Below are 22907 nucleotides of genomic sequence, written 5' to 3' on the forward strand. Positions count from 1 at the left end.
AGCACTTCAAAATGTTTTGAATAGATTAAAAATGAGAACTGTATAGTGGGGAATAGAGCAGAAGCTTTTGCCATTACATAGAAAAAGTGCTCTACAAAATAAAAATCTTAAGTGATGTGCTGTATTTCTGTCCATTCTAAAAATGTAAGCCATCAGAACAGATCACTGTATCTCTAATATTTATCTTGAAAGGTGTCAATTTTTAGAAAACTCAGGATTTTTCTTGAGAGATTACTTACTCTAAAAAACTGGTGATGTAATCCCGACTGCAGGCTGACCAAGAGAAAGGGTTGGTGTTTGCTGTAATATGAGCTGCCATTAGCTTTGCTGCTTCATGACCTTTGGTTCCACAGGAATTTCCAATTCCATCATGATTCATACCAAAACTGCCCAAAAGAGGAGGAGAGAAACAGCCCATTACTTCAGCATCACACATCTCTTAAAATTTAATGTCACCTTGACAGAAATCATGTTGGACCTATTAAGTGGAGAACAGGATATAAGTTCTGTTCAAAATACTGCACAATCACATACCTTTCTTTTCTCCCACAGACTTTTGAAAGCATTTTACTTATTTTCTAGAGTTTTTAAAGAAAATGTAACAATATTCTTGCAAGATAAATACAGAGCACTCAGTCCTCATTTGGTATTGTACCTGGATAAGGAATATATATTGTGGCCCTGACACTTGGATTAGTAAACAAGGACAGAGAATAGATGATGTTGCTGTAACAGTACAGTATAGGCACACAGCAGACAATGATAATTCAAGCAGAACATGGGTTCTGCAATTCCCAGGGCCATGCTGTATGCATCCCTCTCTGTATCCACTTCCAGAGTGACTTGGAGCCCTTCTACTAGAGCTCTGCTTTGTCACGTAATGTTGGAATGAAGACTAAAAATCAGCAGAAAATACAGTAAGAAACCTCTGGGTGGCACTTGGCCAACAGAGGCTTCCAGGCCACAAATTAATTAACTTTCAACAAAGATGATATGACTTTGGAAAAAGATATATGGCAGAAGAATCCTTATGTCTTAGAAATCCTATGCTACTGAAATACATCCTTAGAGCTACAGATCATCAACATAATCATCAAATTAAAACTAGAAGTAAATTCACAGAGCATCTATTTGAAAAGAGTTTTATTACAGAATATCTTCAGTTAAATTATTACTGTTATTCCTAAACAATCAACAACATATACCCGACAGGCCTGACACAAATGAAGCACCTGAACAGAATATTTCACAGAATCGTCTAGGTTGGAAAAGAGCTTGAAGATCATCCAGTCCAACCATTAACCTAACATTGACAGTTCCCAACTACACCATGTCCCTAAGCGCTATGTTGACCCTACTCTTAAATTGTTACTGTTATTCCTAAACAATCAACAACATATACCCGACAGGCCTGACATAAATGAAGCACCTGAACAGAATATTTCTTCACAGAAAACACATTTCTAAAACTCCATTTTCTTAATTTGTCTTTGATTAATTTCCATTCAACCACTTGGAGGAAAAAGCTTATTTCTTTAAATATTAACCTTTCGTCAACTTCATTCCTTCTCCCCAAACATGGCACAGGGCTAGTGAAATCAGAGGAACAGGTAGTGAGACACACAGGAACCTCCCTGACCAGGAGACAGAGAAGTAGTTCAAAGGAATATCAAAACTGAGCTTCTGCATACCCAGAGCAGCGAAACTGTCACTTCTTGGTATATCATACAAAAGGGCCAGTCTTTGGAGCCTTCTGTATTGCAAATGCTAAAAAGACTGACTCCTTGATTTCTTACTCATCATTCAGGAACACAAATGTGTTCAGGCACTCTGTTTTGACTTTCTAGAAACTTTTAGCAGTGACTGACAGAAGATACAAACGGCAGTAGATTAGAGGCTGGCCATTTATCTACTGACAATGCCACTTCACACCAGTTCATGCTACTTTCTTTACTGAAAACAGCAATAGTGGTGTTACATTAATCTGGACATATTGCTCCAGAATATGGTATAAAAATATAAGATCTTTATGCCACTCTGCACTTCAATACACTGGGTACTGTTTCACCTCTTCAGCTGATCATAACAACCTACAAGCACAAGATATAGCTAACCATTCCTCCCAAACTCCATTAATTGCAAGGATATACGAAAAGGAACGTCAGTAAATGATGGATGTTTCATACATGATGGGGAAGGACTTCATCATCACAAAAGCATCACTTCCTTGCCTATGAGATGTCTCCCCAAAGAATACCTAGTCTGTAGCAATGCCTGCATGTATGTAGTTCAGTGTATATCTCATAAATGCAGAAAGCCATATACTATATTATACATGAAAAAGGTCTGACTGACAAATTATTATAGCATCAAATAAAGAATCCCCTCACATATAAAAAATATGGCTTTAAAAACAACTCATCTGAGCAATGTATGTATTATAATGAAACTTTCAAACCAGTGTTAATTATTATCAGTCTTCAATATTGATATATATTTTTGGAGGGAAGAACTTAGATGTCCAATGTAATAAACTGAACCAGAATTTTACAATGAAAACTGTGCTTTTAACCTACTTCTCAACTGCCATAATTTCCTAGAATCAGGGGTACTTCAAATAGAAACATTTCCTTTTGAATTGCCTCTACAATTTCTCAAAATAGAAAACCTGGTTTTAGTAATCTCTATGACTGACTCCTTCGTAGAAATGGGCATTTGGGTATGTGGGAAAGAAAGAGTTGAATTGGATCATGCTGACTATATCTGATATTCAGCTTATCCCTGGTTAATACATTCCATTTGTCAAACAAATGACAAACTTCAACTGCCTGGGAAATGAAATTTGTACCTTTTGGGCCTATAAAAAGAAGAATAAACTCTGCAGTTTAATAGCTTCCCTTCCTCTAACAGCTCTCCTCGTGAAAAATATGATGTTGCTGATGGTGGCAGTGGTATGCCTGATAAAAAGCATGTCTGTGAATGGAAGCTGTGATTCCTGATGCACACAGGAACTCAATACCTTTCCATGAGCAGATGGTATTCTCATGTTTTATAAATACTCATTCATCTATATCATCTATTCCCTTCCAAGAAGGCTCTTCTACTTGACCCCGCTTCTGAGTATAGGAGGAAACTAATCATTAGGTGCAGCTAATTCTTTCTGATGCTTCAAAAGGGGTTTTGCAATTACTGTCATCTGTTTTCCAGGATGGCAGTGGCAGCACACCAATACAGCCCAGTAATTTACATTCCTATGGCCAGGTCTGCAGATGAAAACACAATTCTGTCCAAAGTACCAGTTTTATTTCCATCAGAACACATTGGTTATACTTGGCCATCATTTCATTAAAGCTATGTCTTTTACAAAAGCATGTTTGCAGTTAGATTGTGGCGGGAAGGCATGGAAGAAAGGAAGGAACATAAAATACGCTTTGTGGAGCACTGTTATAATTTACTTACCTTTTTCAAACTGTCTAGCAGATGCAGACTATATTTCTTTCACTGGCTTAAAGAGCCTGTCTAAAACTACAAGTATAATTTTCTCTAGAAAGAACAGCCAGATGCACAATGACAGAATAAAAAGTCTTCTCAGGTGACACAGGACTCCTTCTATGAAGTTACCTTTCCATCTCAAGGAAAGATATTTAACCCAGCAGCTCTTTCTTTTCAAGCATTATGGCTCCTCTTTTCCCAAGGGAGCCCCTACATTACATTTAAGAACTGTGCAAGCAGCATCATAATTGAAACTCTCTTGTAATTTCTCTATAGTTTATATACTACTTAAAATATATTAAGAAAGCAGCACATCTGACTAGTGGTCTGTGCCTGTTTCATTCACTACCATCTGTAATGGAACAGATTTTTTTTATCCTGGCAATCTGTTTCTCAGAAAAATCAGAAAAAATTATCTGAGGGGAATTATTTGTAATACACATCCAACTTAAGATCTGACCTAAAAAATCACAGGTGAGATAACCAGCCTCAGCTGCACTGAACAAACAGCAGTAGATAATCAGTGACCCTGGGGTATAAGCAGAGGGAAGGATGGAAATGTAAACTTCTTGTCTACATCTTGTGAAGGTAAAATACTGCAGGTCCCTACAACTTCATCTGTATTTAAGGTGACGTTACCGATTTGTTGGGCAGTTCTAAACTATGATGGCAATGGTTGTCAAAACACTTATCGCTGATGTATCTGAAATGACAGCAGTTACTTCTGTGAGACAGCCAGGATGCTTCTGTTCTGATTTATTACTGAAACACTTAAGATTCAGAGAAGACACATCCAAACCAATCTGAATACTCCTCAGTACTGTTCACTGAGGTTTATTTTCTATACTATGTACTTTTATAGCACTTAAGTTCTCAAATGTGCTACTTAAGTGAACTGCTTTTTCTCCTTAACAATGAATTATCTCTGCTTTCCAACTGTAGTACTAATGACCTGCGTATCAAACCACTTCCTAGCTTTCTTAGGGTTTGGAGTGTTTGGAAGTGCAGAGAACACCAGCGTTTCTTTTCTCTACATACAACAGGGTATATTAATTTTTTAGTCACTTACTGATTCATGAGTTACATTACCTGACAATTATTTTAAAGCAGTGGCTCTTACTTTGCTCTGTCAACATTTAACAGTGTAAGGAAGAAGCTTACTGAGAGACTGAGAATCTTGAGTCAGGTGAGGCAACAAAGTTACAGGAACACAAGCAAGAGAAATACTGTAAAATCAAGTACTTGATCTTCTTGTCCATTATCTGAGCTGCATAACTACATGTAACTCTTTAGGAAAAATAAACCTTTCTTTATTTGCACTAGGAGGGACAAAATAAACATACATACTAAGAGTTAAATGGGTCATTATCGGGCTAGGTATCCTGATCCAGGTACATTGCTAGAATTTCCTCCAGTGCCTCAGCATGTCAGACACACTGCTCTCTCAACATTTATGGCAAATAAAGCAAAGGGCAGGGAAGGGTCATAAAGTGCACCAGTGAAGAATACTTCAAAAATTTCTAACAGTGAATATCTAGTAAGTGAGAAGATGGAAGGCATGCATGAACAAGTATTCTTGTATTAGATATAACACCTAAATGGTGAATTATAATTTCCTTGTGAAAACTGTCAGTTTATTTTATTAGATACCAACTTTTTCGTAAACTTCGTATTAATTTTTTGTAGTATGTTGCACTTATTTCCATACTTATTAAAAAGGTGTTGAAAAAATAAGAAAATTGTAAGCTTCCTTATATCTGTAAGTGTTGCCATAGCTTTAAATTGCCTTTTCTTAGTGACATTAGAACATGTAGAGGAGGGAAGAAAGGGAAAAGCAGCATATTTCAGTAATATTTTGTTCAACAAAAACTGCATGTATGTGAACATAATCTATTATTAAAGACTAAAGGATACTTTTTTTCCCCCTACAATATCAGAGCTATGAACTACACGTAATAAAGCACAACAACTGTGTGGACATATATGGTAACTTTCTTAACTGTTCTCATATGTACTAGCAGTGAAATATCTGCCAATTGATACAATGTTATGGCAAATTTTTGGAGAAGATACAATCTTCATATTTTATGGTTTTATAATAATGGAAGGTCATAACTTTTTCTTTACTTTTTTAACCATATGCCCCATAAGAGAAAGTTCTCCTCGTTCTGTGTAGTCCTCCATGTATCTTCAGCCACTGTTATAAAAGTATTGGTTATAGCTTCGTAACAGAATGCTAACTGCAACTCACCCTTAAATGACATAACAAATAAAAGAAAAAAGAATTAAAAAGGATGGTCTTGAAAAATCAGTTTATTTTAATTTAGGATCACAAACGTTGACAGCATTTATTGAAACTACCTGATACTGTATTGTTCCCCTGAATGGAGGAATCAAGGTTAGTTAGTTACTTGACCTTATATTTCCATGTCTTAATGTGGATTTTAACCTCAACTGTTGCTTTCCTGCATTTGGAGATAATTATATGGTTTTCAGCATCCCTTACCCTTTATGCTGAACTAATGCAGAATTTAAAACTTTTACTTTGGTGAAACATATTACTTCCCTGAAAATCTGGGAAACAAACTAACTGAAAAATGGTAGCTTTGTAACAAGCATACTTGCCATGAAATTAAACATAATTTTAGCATATCTTTAACATAACATTTTTTCCATTTACTTCCTAGGTATCATTTTCTGAGTTATGGCTGATGATCAAACACCCCATCAAATACAATTTCTATATATTAGCATAATTTAATATTAAATAACATATGTAGTTCTTAAAAGCACAGCAAATTCTAATTTACTAAAAAAATGCAGCTTATTCAGAAATCTGAACTTTCTTACGGAGAAATTACTTCTATGAGAATATTAGAAAAAGTAGAGCACAAACTTCTCCTGGTTTACATTGCTATAGCTATCCAGCTTTCATGCCACTAGAGTAACATAAAGCACTGTTTGTGAGCCACACAAAGCCAGAGCATGAATCCATCAGGTCTCCACACTGTAGGTCAAAGTGGGAAGTACTGGCTCTAATCAGGAAGCAAACTTGTGAGCTCAGATTTCCTTGGAAATTCATGATGCCCTGAAGGTTCTGGATAACCTTCCTCTTCACACCCATTTATTCTTCTTAGACTTTTGTTAAGATCTGTGAAGTGTTATTACATTCTTTTTCCTTGATTAGAATGCTTTAATGTTAGACAAATTATTTTAGTATTGTAAATCCTAAACTTCAAATAATATTTCACAGATGTTTAGACACAAGCCTTTTTCATACTGTAAATATGCCACAGAAACCAGAGTAATTTTTCTAGCCTGATGTTTTATAGAATCATAGAATGATTTGGATTGGAAGGGACCTTAAAGATCATCTAGTTCCAACCCCCTGCCATGGGCAGAGACACCTTCCACTAGACCAGGTTGCTCAAAGCCCCGTCCAACCTGGCCTTGAACAGTTCCAGGGAGGGGACATCCACAAACTCTCTGGGCAACCTGTTCCAATGTCTCACCACCTTCACAGCAAAGGATTTCTTTCTAACATCTAATCTAAATCTGCCCTCTTTCAGTTTAAAACCCTTCATTCTATCACTACGCTCCCTGATAAAGAGTCCCTCCCCATCTTTCCGGCAGCCCCCTTTAAGTACTGGAAGGCCGCTATAAGGTCTCCCCAGAGCTCTCTTCTCCAGGCTGAACAACCCCAAGTCTCTCAGTCTCTCCTCATGAGGGAGGTGTTCCAGCTCCCCAGTCATCTTCATGGCTTCCTCTGGACCTGCTCCAACAGGTCCATGTCTTTCTTACACTGGGGGCCCCAGAGCTGAGCACAGTACTCCAGGTAGGGTCTCAGCAGATGGAGCAGATGGGCAGAATCACCTCCATCAACCTGCTGGCCACACTCCTTTTGATGCAGCCCAGGATACGGTTGACCTTCTGGGCTGCAAGCACACATTGCTGGCTCACAGTCAGTTTTTTATCCACCAGTACGCCAAAGTCCTTCTCTGCAGGACTGCTCTCAATTCACTCATTGCCCAGCCTGTATTTGTGCTTGAGATTGCCCTGACCCAGGTGCAGGACCTTGCACTTGGCCTTGTTGAACTTCATGAGGTTTGCATGGGCCCACCTCTCAAACCTGTCCAAGTCCCTCCGGATGCCATCCCTTCCCTCCAGCGTGTTGACTGCACCACACAGCTTGGTGTCATTGGCAAACTTGCTGAGGGTGCACTCGATCCCACTGTCCATGTCGCCAACAAAGATGTTAAACAGCACCGGTCCCAACACCAACCCCTGAGGAACGCCAGTCATCAACGCTCTCCACTTGGACATCGAGCCATTGACCGCAACTCTTTCGAGTGCGACCATCCAGCCAATTCCTTATCCACTGAATGGTCCATCCATCAAATCCGTGTCTCTCCAATTTAAAGACAGGGATGTCATGCAGGACAGCGTCACACCCTTTGCAATGTGTATGACATTTCATTTTATATGCACAAACATCATTACAATTGATGTCCCAATGAAGACTTTTTCTATAGAAGTTGCATGCTTCTATACCTGCAATGTTACAAAGGCAGACATAAAACCATTTTCCTGTAACAAAAAAGATTGAGGCAGGGGGGTAAGAGAGCAAGAATGTGATTATGTATGGTCTTATGTGGCTTGTTCAGCCAAAAACTGGATATGCTTTGTTTTGTTGTGGTTTTTTTAACTAAAAAAGTTACTTAAACTGTCCCTAAAAATTTAAAGCACCATTTTTAGTCAGTCCTAGGCATCTAGCAGGACCCGAGGCATCTAGCAGGGACAAGTTTTAACTTGTTCTGGCTGGTCTTGAGATGTTCATACACTGTGGATTTGAGATGGCCTGTCAGCCCTGCTATAGTTGAAGATGGAAGACATCATCATCATAGATAAAGTAGTGATGACAGCATCAACTGGAGATCTGTTCATGGGACAGCTGGTGGTGTTAGTACAATTCATCCTAGTTGTGTTTCAACTATTTTTGAAAGCTATTTTGGAGTTTGGTATATGTGTCCCTATCACCTCAGACTGGAGTATTTTCCTTCTAGTTCTACGACACATACATTCCTTGACACATATTTCTTCTAGAAAACATCTCACTCAAACTCAGGCCCTATAATGCAGCTGAAATTTGACGGATCAAACAAGAAGCTCAGTGATCGCTGAAGAATGAGGAAAAGACAACCAGCTTCTGAAAGTACCTCCAGGATTTCCTAGATTAGAACTTTCTACTCCAGCACTGAAGACCAACTTTCTCATATTCGAGGAGGGGTATTTATGTTATTTTTCTACTTTGCATACTGACTAAAAGAAGTGCTAGAATTGCGAGCACATTTTAGCTGTATGAACTAATTCAGAACTAAAGCTTAAAAATCTTATTGTTGTTCTTCATCTTGAAGACAATTTACTCCATTCGAATACAATCTATCTTAATAGTTCTTACACATTTTTTCACCAAGATATGACTGCTGAACTCCTCTGAATTTCAACAGATTACATCTTCTGTAAGTCAAGACAATTCTGACTTTCCAGAAATTAGTTTAGCCACCAGCCTTTTCTTCTTGCTCCTTCTGTACAGTCCTCAACAGCTGTCCATCATTAGTAAATTATTTTCTTACTCGAAGTTTTATGGGCAGCTCTGTTTTAAGCCTAGTCCACTATCCTCATGTTTTGACATTTTTTTCCCCCCCTTTATTTTTTCTTTTTCACTTTGTTATTTAGTTTCCAGATCTCAGCTAACTCTATAGGACTGCAATAATGAATGGCACAATGCCTTTCTTTTAGGGATATACCCCTTCCAGTGGAACCTGAAATTCCTTATCAGTTCAACTAAGCACCCTGTACAGCATGCATGGGGCAAGCCAGGCATTTTAGAAAGTATCAAAATTAAAAAGCATAGAACAGAAAGCCACCTAACTCAGCTGGTAGGGATACAGAAAATGAGACTGAATCTTTAATCTTACAACTTGTCTGAGCATATTCAAGCCTGCAAATAGTTTCTTTCTTCACTAAGAAGAAAAAGTCAAACTTCGCTTGACAGTGAAGGAGATACACATTCAGTTCTCACTCCTGCCATGAGAAATCACTAGTTGTGATTTTCTGCTTACCAGAAATCATAAGCAATTCTTCAGTGTGAAATATATAATGATAGGAAAGTAAGCATTCTGTAAGTCAAGCATAAGTCAAATTTCTAGAGACACTGTTCTGAAGGCTGAAGGGCCCACTCTGAATTTTATCTGATTCATGGAAGTATCAAGAGTAATACAAGGCTCTTCTCAGAACCGTGCATAGGGAGAAACAACCACAAAACAGTTAATCTAACACCATTCTTCATGCTCTCAAGAAACAAACACAGAGTTAATCACAGTGCACAGTCATCTTCAATAAAACAGCTGGTTATGAGTCTCAACTGCACACAGCTTATCTGCACCCAAACTGGGTTATACACATATAAAAACTACAAGTGGTAAGGAACAGAAGCCAAAATAATATTTTTAAAAGTACTTATAAATATTTAATAGAAAGTGTAACTGACCATAATAATCACACTCACATTCTCAGTCTCTTTAAGTCTTCAAAACTAAGTGATTTTCTGGATAATGCTCTTCAACCAAATGGAAGTTACTTGGATCAATACAAGGTTAAATGAGTCAAATTTAATATGTTATAATATACAGTAAGTCAGAATGAATGATCTAATAACTTCTCCTCACTCTATAATTTAATAAACTACTAGAAACTAATAAGTTGAACCATACTTCCATCAGGGAATCTTACAAATCTAATTTTGGAGAAACTGTGGATAATCTATTAAAACATATGTATTATCATTACCATTCCCTTTTAATCACAAAAGAATTTTACTCCTCAGTTCAACATTTTTTTTTTAAAACTCAGTATTCCACGGCAACTATATAATTAATAAGAACATGATCTTTTAAAGTGCAAACCCTCTCATTCTAATTTGAGTGCATTTTTGTTGTATGTTATATATTCAGTGTAGACATGTCCCTTAAATGTTTCTAGTTTTCATCTGATGATGAAACAAGTTCCCTATTTCCCATTGTGGTGGTTTAGTCCTTGCCGGGGTCTCAGACCACGCGGCTGCTGCGCCTCCCCCACAAAGGGAGTGAAATACAAAGCCCTGGGCTGAGATAAGGAGAGGTTTAATACAACAGTGCGACAGCAACACAACAAACAACAACAACAACAACAACAGTAATAACAATGAACAGAGCAAGGTATCTACCAATACAGCAGTGAGAGGAACGGCTGCACAAACCCACACAATCACTGATTCTCCCACGCTCAGGCGCCAGGATGTGACGTCAGCATGGTATTGAATAACCCAGCTAGAGCTTTCCCCCACTGCTGGGGAAACTTAACCCTATCCTAGCTAAACCAGGACACCCATATATGTCTGAAAAGAAAAGCAATCATCATGGTACAGTCAAAGTGAAAACTTCACAAGGCTCCCTGAAACAATTATCTGACTCACATATGCAAGTACCTTCTAGTAGGTACTAGGAAACAGGAAGTTGAGAAGAAATAACAACTTCTTTGATTTAATCGTAGAGGGATTCATTCACAGTATGGGTGAATGGGAGGTGATGCATGGATAGCACAAAACATTATAAACCTTAAAAATTTTTTGCCCACATATCCTTTCCAGCTTTTACTGAAGGTATATACATGGTATGTTAATTTTTAACACCAAGTTTGCAGTGTAACTTTCTTTAATCACTGATAGTGATTAAAGGTAAAGGAATATTATTCCTACTTTCTTTTCAAACCAGCATTTGACATGTCATGTCAGCTACAGGATGAGGTGAAAGACTCAAAGAGCTGAGATTTCAGAATTTTAAAAGACCTTACGTATAAAAAGCCAAAAGATATGGAATGTAGAAAACACAGATGGTTAAAGAAATTCCTGTGATTCCAAGATATATGCTATCACCATATTTTCTCAGATTCTAACCACAGTCTAAGCTCTTCAAATCTTGTCATCACGCCAGCTTTGCATGATAAAATAGTTGCATATATATAAATTATTTTCATGCATCTGTGGAATAACCTGCATAAAATATGCAGTTGTATGACATATGGATTAGAATGAAGATGTGTATTGGAAGATAGTTTTCTTATTAAGTATGTGACAAATTCACAGTAAGGTCACCTGTGACTGTAAGATGTTATTAACAAGAATTTCAGAACTATGTGTGACTTGGAGGAGCTCTTTCCTCAACACTGGAAATGTATTTTCCTTTACCCCCTTTCAACTCATGCAAATGAAGAAAAAGAAGGAAGGAAATGAAGATGAGGAGAATTACATATGTTTTAAGTAATTTTTGTTCAGAACTTATACAATTGCTTTTGGATTCTGAAACTGATCTACTTCAGTGCAACTCCAACATTTTTTTCATAGGTAATATAAATGAGATCATACTTGCCCAGTGATTATCTCACATGATAGGTAGGCTGGAAATAACTGTTTACTTCCAACTCCTTTTTTGATCATCATATTGATAGCTTCCATTTCAGGTTGCATTGGAACTTTTAGCAGTTGCATCAGCTAATGATTGGAAAAACATGTCATCCATAACTCAGTGTTGGTCAACCCATGTAAACAAAGGAAACCCTTGACTCCTTTTAGAGTCATTACAACGTACTAAAAATGCTGTCTTTTGAAGGAAGACCTGAAATATTTCCAGACCAAACTCTAGTCAGATTTTATCAGTCTCATAACATCATGCTCTTTAAAATGATATGCCGATGCTTAAAATGTAACAAGTGATGCTATGACTGTTCTATGACTGCTTTATATACTTCATACTTGAAAGATTAAAAGTGTATGAATATTGACAAAAGAATCAATGTTTTAATTATTAGTTTGACGATATGTTTCAAGTATAAGTAGTTCGAACTGTATTTAAGACAAAATAACAAAAAGCAAAAAAATTACCTTTTAACCACTTTTGTTTCATAAAGAAAGGTAGACAAAAGAAAGATGGGGGAAAAAAGAAAATTTTCAAAGCCAACTATTTAAAAATATGGAAGAGTAGGAAGGGTGCGAGCCAAATCTCAAAAGCACAGATTTAACTGGAATCTGAAATCAAAGGGTAAACAATGAGTCTTCAGTTCTAAATTTAAAGCCCTTGGTAATATATATTAAATAAAATGTACTGCCACTCATTAATACTATATAAGTAAACATGGAGCACCAGAATAGAGATGGTACAGCCATGCAGGAGCAAAAAAAAAATCTGTTATTGAACTAATATTAAAAAGGTGACACATTAAAACATATTCTTTTTTTAAACTCACTCACTTGTGACCAATCTCATGTGCAATGGTAAAAGCTGAACCTAGGCCAATGTCTTCATTAATGCTGCAGCTCCTTTCAGGCTCACACATTCCAGCCACAGAGGCCAAGCCTGAATAAACAGAAGGAGACACAAAGGGTCATGCCAAGGTGTTTCAGTCTTAAAAGCCCTAGTTATAAATGCCTGGATTCTTTTTAATAACTTCTATGCACAGAAGGAGCAGTTGGCAAAAGGTTAACTTTCTAGTCATTCGCAAAATCACTGGGGGGAATTTCACTTTGCCGGCTAGACATTAATATTTTTTGAACTGCAGTCATTGCTGGAAAATGTCTAGACTAGGGGTTAGATTTATAAATTTTACTTCTGGTAACTTGGGACCACCTAGTAACTTGAGCCAGGAGAGGGAATTCAAGAAAGGATTTCTATTTTAACATTCTTGAGCCTGAAGAAAGCAAAATGTATCCATATTATTTTTCTAAAGAAATCTGTTTAAGTTTAGTGGGTTCATAAAAACATACAAGCAACTTTTTTAGCTATGGAAAGCCCCACATGGTACATTAAAAAAATTAAAAAAACAAAACTGAATCCATCAATGAAGAGAGAGGAGACATGTTAATAACAAGCATTCATTTAACCATGGAAGCCTTTTCCATTTATCAACCATCATCTTCTGGAATTAAAACCTTACTTTATTACAAGTGCTTTTAAAAACTTTAGAGAGAGAAAGCCACTGGCATTTACAGAATATGTCTCTTCCGTATCTTACACATTCTTCAGCAGCAGATTATCACACAAGTACTGCAGTCATAATTTAGTGCCTCTAGAGGAAGTTCTAAACATCAGATTTATTTAATGTATTGCTCCCTAGAATTCTTATTGGAAAGAAGCAGTAATCCTTTCTTTAAGGAAATTACCTGCTCAGTTAACTACACTGTAACAGAAAAACGACTGGAAAAAGCGTAACTTTGGTTGGGGGATGGGGGAAATGGGGCAGGGAAGGGAGGAAGAGAGAAATCATGCTCTTTATATGAGCAGGCACTTCAATTATTCTGTTTGGACTAACAGTAAGCAAGTAGTAAGCCGACAAGTGCTTCCTGGCTGTGTCCACATTAGCCAGTAATTTGGAGCCATAGGAGTGGGTCAGCAGCGTGAAGCAATGATATTGAGGATCCTCATGTATCTTTGTATGTGGGTTGGACGCTCTATTTTGGACTAGTTTAATCCCATAGGCTGAACACACTCGCTACACATGTGGTTCAAATCTTTCTAAAGGGAGAAAATATTACAGGGTATGACAAGAATACAGCCCATGTAGTGATTTAGACCCTCATGTCTCCTGTAGGCACATATGGAGCATTTGGGGAATATGTGCTCTGACTTAAGTTTTCTCCAAAACAGATCTAGTTTGTACACACCAGAACTACTCTGATAACCAAACTGACACAGGCAAAATGTGACAATGTGAGTCTGTAGAATTTGCATCAAAAACAGTACTACTGCTATAAACAAATCATCAGTGTAGACACACCTACTGAGGACTGGATGAAACATCAGAAGAACAAAACTATTCATGGAGAAAAATCTGTGTATTTTTTGCAGTGTGCAACCTGCAGAAAATACAATAATTACAGTTCACCTACGCTATTCTGAGTAGGACATTCAGAAGACAACATGGCAGTACTTATATACCAACTGTCATGTTCCCCTGCAAAGTCCAACACATTTGACTGATAAAGTCATCTCTATCTTCAGATCTTGTAACTGAGCACTTGCTCCAGCGACTTACAAAATCAGATTAACATAATTCCATACCACGCTTGCAGAAAGTGACAGAGATCAAGCCAAGAACTCAGTCTAAGGCTCAGATTTAAAAAAGGAGTTCTCCTTCACTGGAGCTACAAATGTGCTGCAAGACATCTGAGGTCTATCATTTCTAAGAGGTTCCATGAAAGATTCCCTCTTTTAGGAAACTAGAATAGGAGAGACATATCTGTGCCACACAAAATCCTTTACTTTTGTTTCTTCCTAGAATACCAGTGATTCAGGTTTCTTTTGACCTTTTGAGACCTCTACGAGACTTTTGTTCACAGACTCCTTAAATATATGCTTAACTTTAGTTACTGGACATCAGTAGGACTTAAGCATATTAAATGCCTTGTAAAAGAGGGCCACAGGTCTCTTCTCCAACTCAGTGCCGATAATGCAAATAAATTGTCGTGGTTGTGTTGCCAAGGGTCCTCTAACACAGCACTGGAACTGATACCATATGGGATTTTTATTTTTTTTTTTTTAAATCAAGCCTTTTGTTTAATAAAACATTTGCCAAAGTTTATCCTGTTATGCTGGATTCAAGTGAAGCAGAATTTGCCTTTATGCCAAAGTCTGATACAGTAAGAACTAGTACACTAATGATCTGTGTTAAAAATATCATGTAAAAATATCAAATAGTTCGTGCATGAATGTACATTTTTTCAAAACTTCTTAACACTTGCAAAGACAATTCTCTTCAGTTTTTGCCTCCACCAAGATGTCAATCAATTACATTTAGAAATTCATCACCATCATTTGCCTTTTACTAAAACATGCTGTGGATATTGTTTATATTTACAGCAGGCAAAATTCTGGTACCTTTTCCCATGTAAAGTACATCCCTGTGCCAGAAGCACTGTGTTGACTTGAGCAGGACTTGTAGAAAAATTAACATGAGTTAACTCTATCAAAGTACACGGTAATACAGGGAAAGACAAGCAAATACAATTATGAGGTCTGATTGAGAAAAGTATTAATAATCTTAACTAGCTGAATTACAATTGTATCTTTACTTCTGAGAGACTTATGAAAGGATGCAAACTGAAAAAAATATAAATGTTATATTAGTTTTTGAATAATGTTTCTTTCATATATTAAAGCAGTATAAAAAGTAGTAAATTTTAGTGACAAATTTAGGTAGGGAGAGAACAACATCCTGCACCTAAGGTCATTATGTGTGCTTCTCCACTGTCAAAGCATTGTTTTAATGAGTTTTATAATGTTACTGTAATTTATATCACTGTGGTATTTTTCTCTAAGTCTGTGAAAGGAAAAATCTGAAGCTGCACTCCCTGTGTACAGCGTAACAACAGTGTAAACCTCAAAGCCTGTTTCTTGTAAGGTGGGGGTTTTTTGTTGTTTGGTTTAACTTTCCTGAGGTCTTTTATTTGTATTTTTTTAACTAGATCATGGAGACTGGTTAAATGGAAATGAACAGCAAGTTCTCTTCTATAAGAAGCTTGAGTCATCTGCTAGATTTTATCAGAACTACAGCTGCCAAAGAAATACACAGCAGCAGCTCACTTAATTTAATCTTCCAGCATTGTATCAAAGCCAAAACCCACCGAGGTTACCTTTTATTGTTCATGTTTATAAAACTGCAAAATTTTGAAACCATAAACTTAAAAAGATCTAATCAGTCAATAAATCAATAGCCAAATATAAAGCAAGGAAACAGCAAATAGAAGCTGAAATTTCTCTTTATAATCTTACCCAGTGTTCCACAAGGCTTGTTTTTATAAGTGCAGATATCATATCTGTTGAGAAAAAAGTAGATAAAATATGTAAGAGAATCAAATTTGTAAGATATTTTTTATATTTATCACATATCTGTATCATAGTTCAAGCTGTCAGACCGCAATCAGCTTAATTATGTGCAGCCAGCTGGTGTCGGCATTTTCTACACTCTGGTGTAAACCACAAGCTGCAGTACCCTCACAGCCGCTGGCCTCAGGCCAGTGGGACACCTGCCAGTAAGAAAAAAATGGTTAAAGTGGATATCTGTAAACACCGCTCCATAAAGCAGTCTACCATGCTGTTACGAAGTTACAGGAGCCCATCTATAGACTACTTTTTGAACATAATTGGAATCCTCTTACAGTCTCACACTTACTAACTAAATAATATTAATTGTAGCTCCTACTATTTAAACTTTGATTCTTATTAAAAATTATAACTCTCAATTATTACACCAACAATTTATAAAAAAAAATCTTACAAACTGCCATTATAGTTCTCTTATTATCTTTCAATGATTATATCTGACTAAGAGTATACTATAACAAGCTAAAATGAAAAACATTTTTGTGAAAATCTAAATGCCTTTAAAGGAAAATTTTCATCATTTTAGATACAATCCTTCAAATACAGAAGCTCAATGAGTTTTTGTGTAGTTAACATGTACGTATCTGGAGCTGAAAATGAATGAAAAAGTTTTCTGCAGCATAGCTAATAATAGCAGTGCTCATGCAGCAGCCAATTCATTAATTACACTTTCATATTTTGAATATGCAATCCTGTGATATGAGAACACTCCTACAACTCCTTTGATTTTCAAGGATTTATACTGATTTCCTTGCAGTATGTTTCAGAATCATTTCTATTCTTTTAATGGTGAGTGAAAACGAAGATGAAAAGATACCACTTTAATTTTTAACCCAAATAGTTAGTAATTTCAGGCCACCACACGTTTCTGTTAAAAATAACGTAAGGAATGTTATCAGGTAGGAATCTGATCATTGAGATATACCTTTCAGTGCTAAAAGAGTTAAGGTCAGTCTGTAAGCCAGGTTCATGGATTTAGTAACAAAGCTTAAAATTTGGAACAAATCCAGTAAACTCTCTATGCATCTAAACTGCTGTGACATGGAATTCCTGTGATTTTTAAAGGTACTTAGCGTGGAGCAGTTTGTTGGATTAAACTCTAATTTTGAACCCAAATCTCATCAAGGTGGTTCAAACTCTGCCATCCTAGATGCATATCATAAAGCCCTCACTGATTTCCCATTTGCTGTTTGGAGAGAGAGAGGTAGTCAAATCAGCATTCTTATATAAAATGTATTGGAATATAATCAGGTTTTGTATGTCACAAAGCTTTGAGATGATAAAAATACACAGAGAAAGAAAAATTTTTACTAAATATTTCCTGTCTTATAGATATTTAAGGAAGCAAACTGCTTACTTCTGCATTTACAACAGATCCTGAACCAAATCCCATTGAAATTCATGCAAAATTATTTCTCATAGAAAGCAGACAGGGCTCAGGCTTACTTAGTGAGAAAACCCAAACTTGCTTGAATCCCTTAAAATGTAGTTTAGAACTGAATACAATGAAGTCAGTGCAATACACAGGAAGTACTGGTCTTCTAATGTCTTTTCGTGTTCAATGTTAGTAGGAAAAAAACAATGAAAGGCATACATCCTTAGATACAATGGATGTTTAAGAAGAAAGCCAGTTCCACTAAACTCAAGTAAAATAGTGTTGCTGATTTCGGCAGAGCTGAAAATTTGCCCTTATGGCCTAAACCTTCTTACTCTCATACAGGTATGAAACTGAAGTTACCTTCAGTTCAGTTTCACAAGGAACTGTGATAGAAGAGAATGATATGAATTAAGTTCCTTGTTCCTGTTATATTTTTGAAAAACAAAGACCATGGTATCCTTCTGTTTATGTTGGGTAGCAAGTATTCTTCATTATGCACAGGCTAGCATTTGTAAGAAAACATGATGATAATGAAACTTAAATAATGAAACTAAGGAAAAGACCATTTTATTTTTCAGTACACTAATTATTTTTGCAAGAACATACCCAGGTCGTAATATATTCAAATTATGGCTTCATTAAATATTCAAATATTATCAGCAATTATTTCCTGTAAGGAGCATTCAGACACTCTTATGTCTGAACAGAAAACACCTCTAAGTTTTCAAAGTCCAATGACTTACTTTACCTACATTATCTTCAAAATCCATTTTTTTCCTTTCATATGGATGGTTTCTGCTCATGGTTTGTTTGAAAGCTCTTATCATTTTTATGTACCAAGCTTCCTGATTCTATCATTTTCTTCTCTATATGATTTAACCAACTCATCCTAACTTGTCTTTTTTGGTTTTGACACCACTTCCTTTAATTTTACTTTGAATTTCCAAGGAATCTATTTAACCCACATATGTTGGGTTCCAAAATGAGGAAGACTACAGAGTCAACACTTGCCAGACAGTAGCTTCAAGCCAAGAAAACTCTGAAGTGACAAATCATCCAAGTTACCCATGAAATTAGTTAGGTCTAATTGTTATTTAAAAAAAAACCCAACCAACCAACCCACACAAACAAAAAAAACCCACAAAGGTGAAGATGGGTCACCAGGATCTCAGTAAATACTTCAGGAGCCCAAGAAAACCAAAAGATAAATTCTCAAGCCAACAATTATCTCAACCAAACACTAAAAATAGTAACAATGGTCAACAAGAGTTATGCAAACGTACAATATGCGAGATGTGAGCATATTTTCTTTTTGATTCACTAACAGAATGTGTAAGATGGCCACCACACAAAATTTGAATGCAAGAATACAGATATGCAGGTTGCAAAAAACCTCAGGATGAGATGGCAGCCTTATCATTTTTGAGACAGCCAAGGAAATCCTTTGCCCAAGTTGGAACAGAAGATCATATGCCTCCTAAAAAAGTGAGTGCATATGTCCCTGTAATGTGAGCAGGCTGGGGAAGTTGAATGTGGAAAGAAGTTTGAGGCAAGATTGTTGATTACATGTTCATTCCCAGCCTGGAAGAACCAGAAGTCATTTGATGTAGCAGATGGGGAAGAGGTCTGGGACTTCTGGGCACACCTTCAGGGCTGCTGAACAGCCACATAAGACAGGTGAGAAATGCATGATGGACGTACAGCTGTCACTGACAACTGACTGACACATCAGTGAGAACGAAACTCTAGAGGTAGACTGTTATCAGTTCAACAGGATGGTCAAGAATCGGAGTGGCAATAGCCTCCTGACATGCCATGAATCAAACTGGAAGTGTCAGTGTGCCCTCTAAGTGCACTTAAAAAGGAAAAGTTTCAAGTCTTATTTGGCAGGGTATTGAGCATGCCCTGTGCTAAAATATACATCTGTACTACTGAATTAAAAAGTGAAAGGGACTGGACACTGAAATTCTATTATCTGTATTATCAAACTGTTTTAAAAGTCCATCAAACTGTTAAAAAAAAAAAATTCCTTGCACAGATTTGGCCCATGACAACAACTAATCTCAAATAATTCCCAGGAGAACTTCAGTAGATGGCCACACACAATTATGAAAAGGCAATACATACGAAGCTACTCTGTTCTGGAGATTCAGCTTACTAGGGTAGTCACAAGAAGGTCTGTGCCAGTGGTCCTCACTGCAAGAAGTCACTGACCTGTTTACGTAACTTATTAGTGTAGATGTAAGCTATGGACTGCCTCTTGAAGAAGCCTCAGCTATTTACAACTCTGATTTGCAGAAAAATCCCTTTCCTTTGCAAATCTGATGAATAGTATGATCCCAATCATTTCAGTAGGATACTTAAGTGAAATATATAATAAAGATGAGTTCTGTAAATACTGTAAGCACTGTTCAATCTTGTCAGAGAAGTTCTTCGCAGCTACAGCAAATCCCAGACACCTTCGGGGAAGACAGATATTTCTCTCCCATCTAGCTATACATTTCAGAGAAAGGAGAGAGCATTCCTCCTGATTCCTGCAACCTGTCAGCTGGGAGGCCTAATGCATGTAATTGTGCAACCATGAAGTTCACACAGACTTCTACGCAAGCAAGTGTATTCCTGTATTAAATAAACAAAAAAGGGAGACACACAAATTCACAGGTTTGAAGGCTAGAAATCATCATGATGATTCAATCATGCCTCCACGCATCCCTAGCATACAAAGGTAACTAATTTATTCTAGAAGCTACATAGGATAAAAAGCTGTTCTTTAAAAGCTCTTCAATCCCACATTAAGAATTGTTTTCAGCATAATTTGAGAACACCTGTATTAAGTTATCAAGTTCATCTGCCTTTCCCTCCACCGCAGTCATTTGTGAGTCTTTGCAGGGGTAACACAACAGCACAGCCTGATACCTTCCCTGATAGAAGCCCCCAGCTCTGTGGCTTAGGGAACTTCAGAGGTGGAGATTGCATATTAGTATTGAATTATTTTTTCTTCTAATGTCTTTAGCATTTAGCTAATTCCTTTTCAATTTAAAAAAAAAAATAATTACTTCAGTGTTCACCTGGGGGATGTTGTTATGCCTTTATCAGCAAAGTTGAGTCCCTTTGTCCCAGTAGAGATTGCTTTCATGTTGAAGTAATTTTTTAAAATTTTCTCTTAAATCAGATGAATAAACTGAACTGTCAGCATTGCACCACCACACCGCGGCCTTTCTGCCATGTTCCTTTGAGCTCTAGGGCTTTTTAAACTTTCTGAATCGTGTATATTACAATTCAAAAAGTTGTTCTAATAGTATTAACAGTAGTAGATACAAAGGCAAAACGAATTACTACTTCTTACATGTTAATGTGTACTTATACATTCAAGGATAATATTGCCCTTTTCACCAGTCTAATTATGTGAAATGGCTCACTAAAGGAAAAGAGTCTCTATAGAGCACTGTCATTACTAGCTGTATGTCCACTGTGCCAGAAAAAAAGGACTATCTGCATCAAATTAACACTGAGATAGAAATATACCTGAAACAGGACTGGAAACATACACAAATATTAGCATTGGATATACTTTAAATAATTTAACTACTCAACAAGAATAACCTGCAACATCTATTTTCTTTAAGTGGGATCAATGAATAAAGCATGAAAACTCTTATTAGAAATGCAAACTGTTCAAAACCAGTATGAAACACAAGCTAATTACTTAAAAGCACATAACCCTACTCTAAAATTACCTGAAAGCTACCAATATGTCTGAGTAATATTTGAGATAGATGTTAACAGAAACAATTGAGGCTTTCGAAAGAATATTTCTTAATGAAAAAGAGTTTAGGAACAAAAAAATATAATCACAGCAAAATGCTGAGGAAAAACCTACCAAGATGGCTGGAATATAAACGTAAAAAGTACACGAATATAAGAAAATTCAGGCTGGACAAAAGGGACAAATAAGTATGACTGGACATAAAGCTCTTCATAACTTTGGCACAGCTGAACATGTACTTCATATATACAATACTACGGGATTTGTCCATTAACCCGCTTGAAAAGTTTGGCAGAAAACAAAGCCTAAGAACTGGTTCTGTCCTGACCAAGAGGAAACAGAGCTAATTATTACAAATTATTAAGAGTTCATTTTTAGAGAACATTTCCAAAAGTGTTATCTCTGAAAGGAACCAAATTATATTTTTTGAAACTTGCTTTTTATTATTGTAGGTTTCAACAATAAGCTAGTCAAATAAGGTCTGTCCTTTTTGTACACCATTGCTCAATGATAAACATAATAGATTCATTAGAATTTGATCTTTTTTACTTTTTGTTCTTCATGTTATGCAACATGATTCATCTGTGCACCAAATCATATGTCTCATGTTTGAATAAGTGTTAAAAGACATACAAACCCCCCTGTATTTTAAAAAAATTAAGTTAACCTAGTTCCAGCACCTAGATCTATAAACTTAATTACTGCTGAATCAAACTGAAATCTCAGACTTCCCTTAAAGGGATCAAAAACCTCGAGGTATCTGACAATTCCAACCCTTATTTCTAAATTATGGAAAATAAAAAACATACCACATTCTTCTCCATACATATACTTGGCTATGATTAAAAAGTGGTTATTTTGCGAGTGCAGACAATGTCACTAATGCTAGTGAATTGTGTGGAAAAATAGTTATAAAACAAATACTGCCTTTTGATCAGTTTTTATAAAAAGCTTTGTTTCATAATTACTCAACAGTTCATCACTCTTAAAATAATTTGGTCATTCATTAGATTTGCAGAGGTTACAAACAGCAATACTCTATAAAACAATACTTTTTGATGTCTTTCTAAAAGCTTTACTGCAGCATATCCTTAGCCTCACAGAAAGTGGTACACCGCAACAGCATTCTGCCTTAAAATAAAGTACACATCTTATTTGGTTTCTTCCTCAAAAACCTCAAACCAAGAAGAGCTACAAGGAAGGAAAAGCATAATATACATGTTACACATCACTCAACAGAAATAGCTTTTTCTATTATTAGTTTTCCATGTCTTTAAAACTGCCATAGACAACCAAAGTC

General features: G+C 36.5%; 1 protein-coding gene across 4 annotated transcripts in view; it reads right to left on the reverse strand.

The window, feature by feature from the left end:
- ADAMTS6 (ADAM metallopeptidase with thrombospondin type 1 motif 6) overlaps positions 1-22907 on the reverse strand; it is a 156143-nt gene that overhangs the window by 83300 nt on the left and 49936 nt on the right. For all 4 annotated transcript variants that reach the window (XR_012627127.1, XM_074856398.1, XM_074856397.1 and 1 more), the window contains 3 exons: positions 16353-16396; positions 12836-12941; positions 240-386 (listed from right to left, as the gene is read on the reverse strand). Coding sequence is in view for 3 of the 4 variants with exons in the window: in XM_074856398.1 (XP_074712499.1) it covers positions 240-386; positions 12836-12941; positions 16353-16396 (297 nt within the window). In the remaining variant the exon portion in view is untranslated. The remainder of the gene's footprint in view (positions 1-239; positions 387-12835; positions 12942-16352; positions 16397-22907) is intronic.

This window comes from Strix uralensis, chromosome Z (assembly GCF_047716275.1).
Source record: "Strix uralensis isolate ZFMK-TIS-50842 chromosome Z, bStrUra1, whole genome shotgun sequence".
Lineage (NCBI taxonomy): Eukaryota > Metazoa > Chordata > Aves > Strigiformes > Strigidae > Strix > Strix uralensis.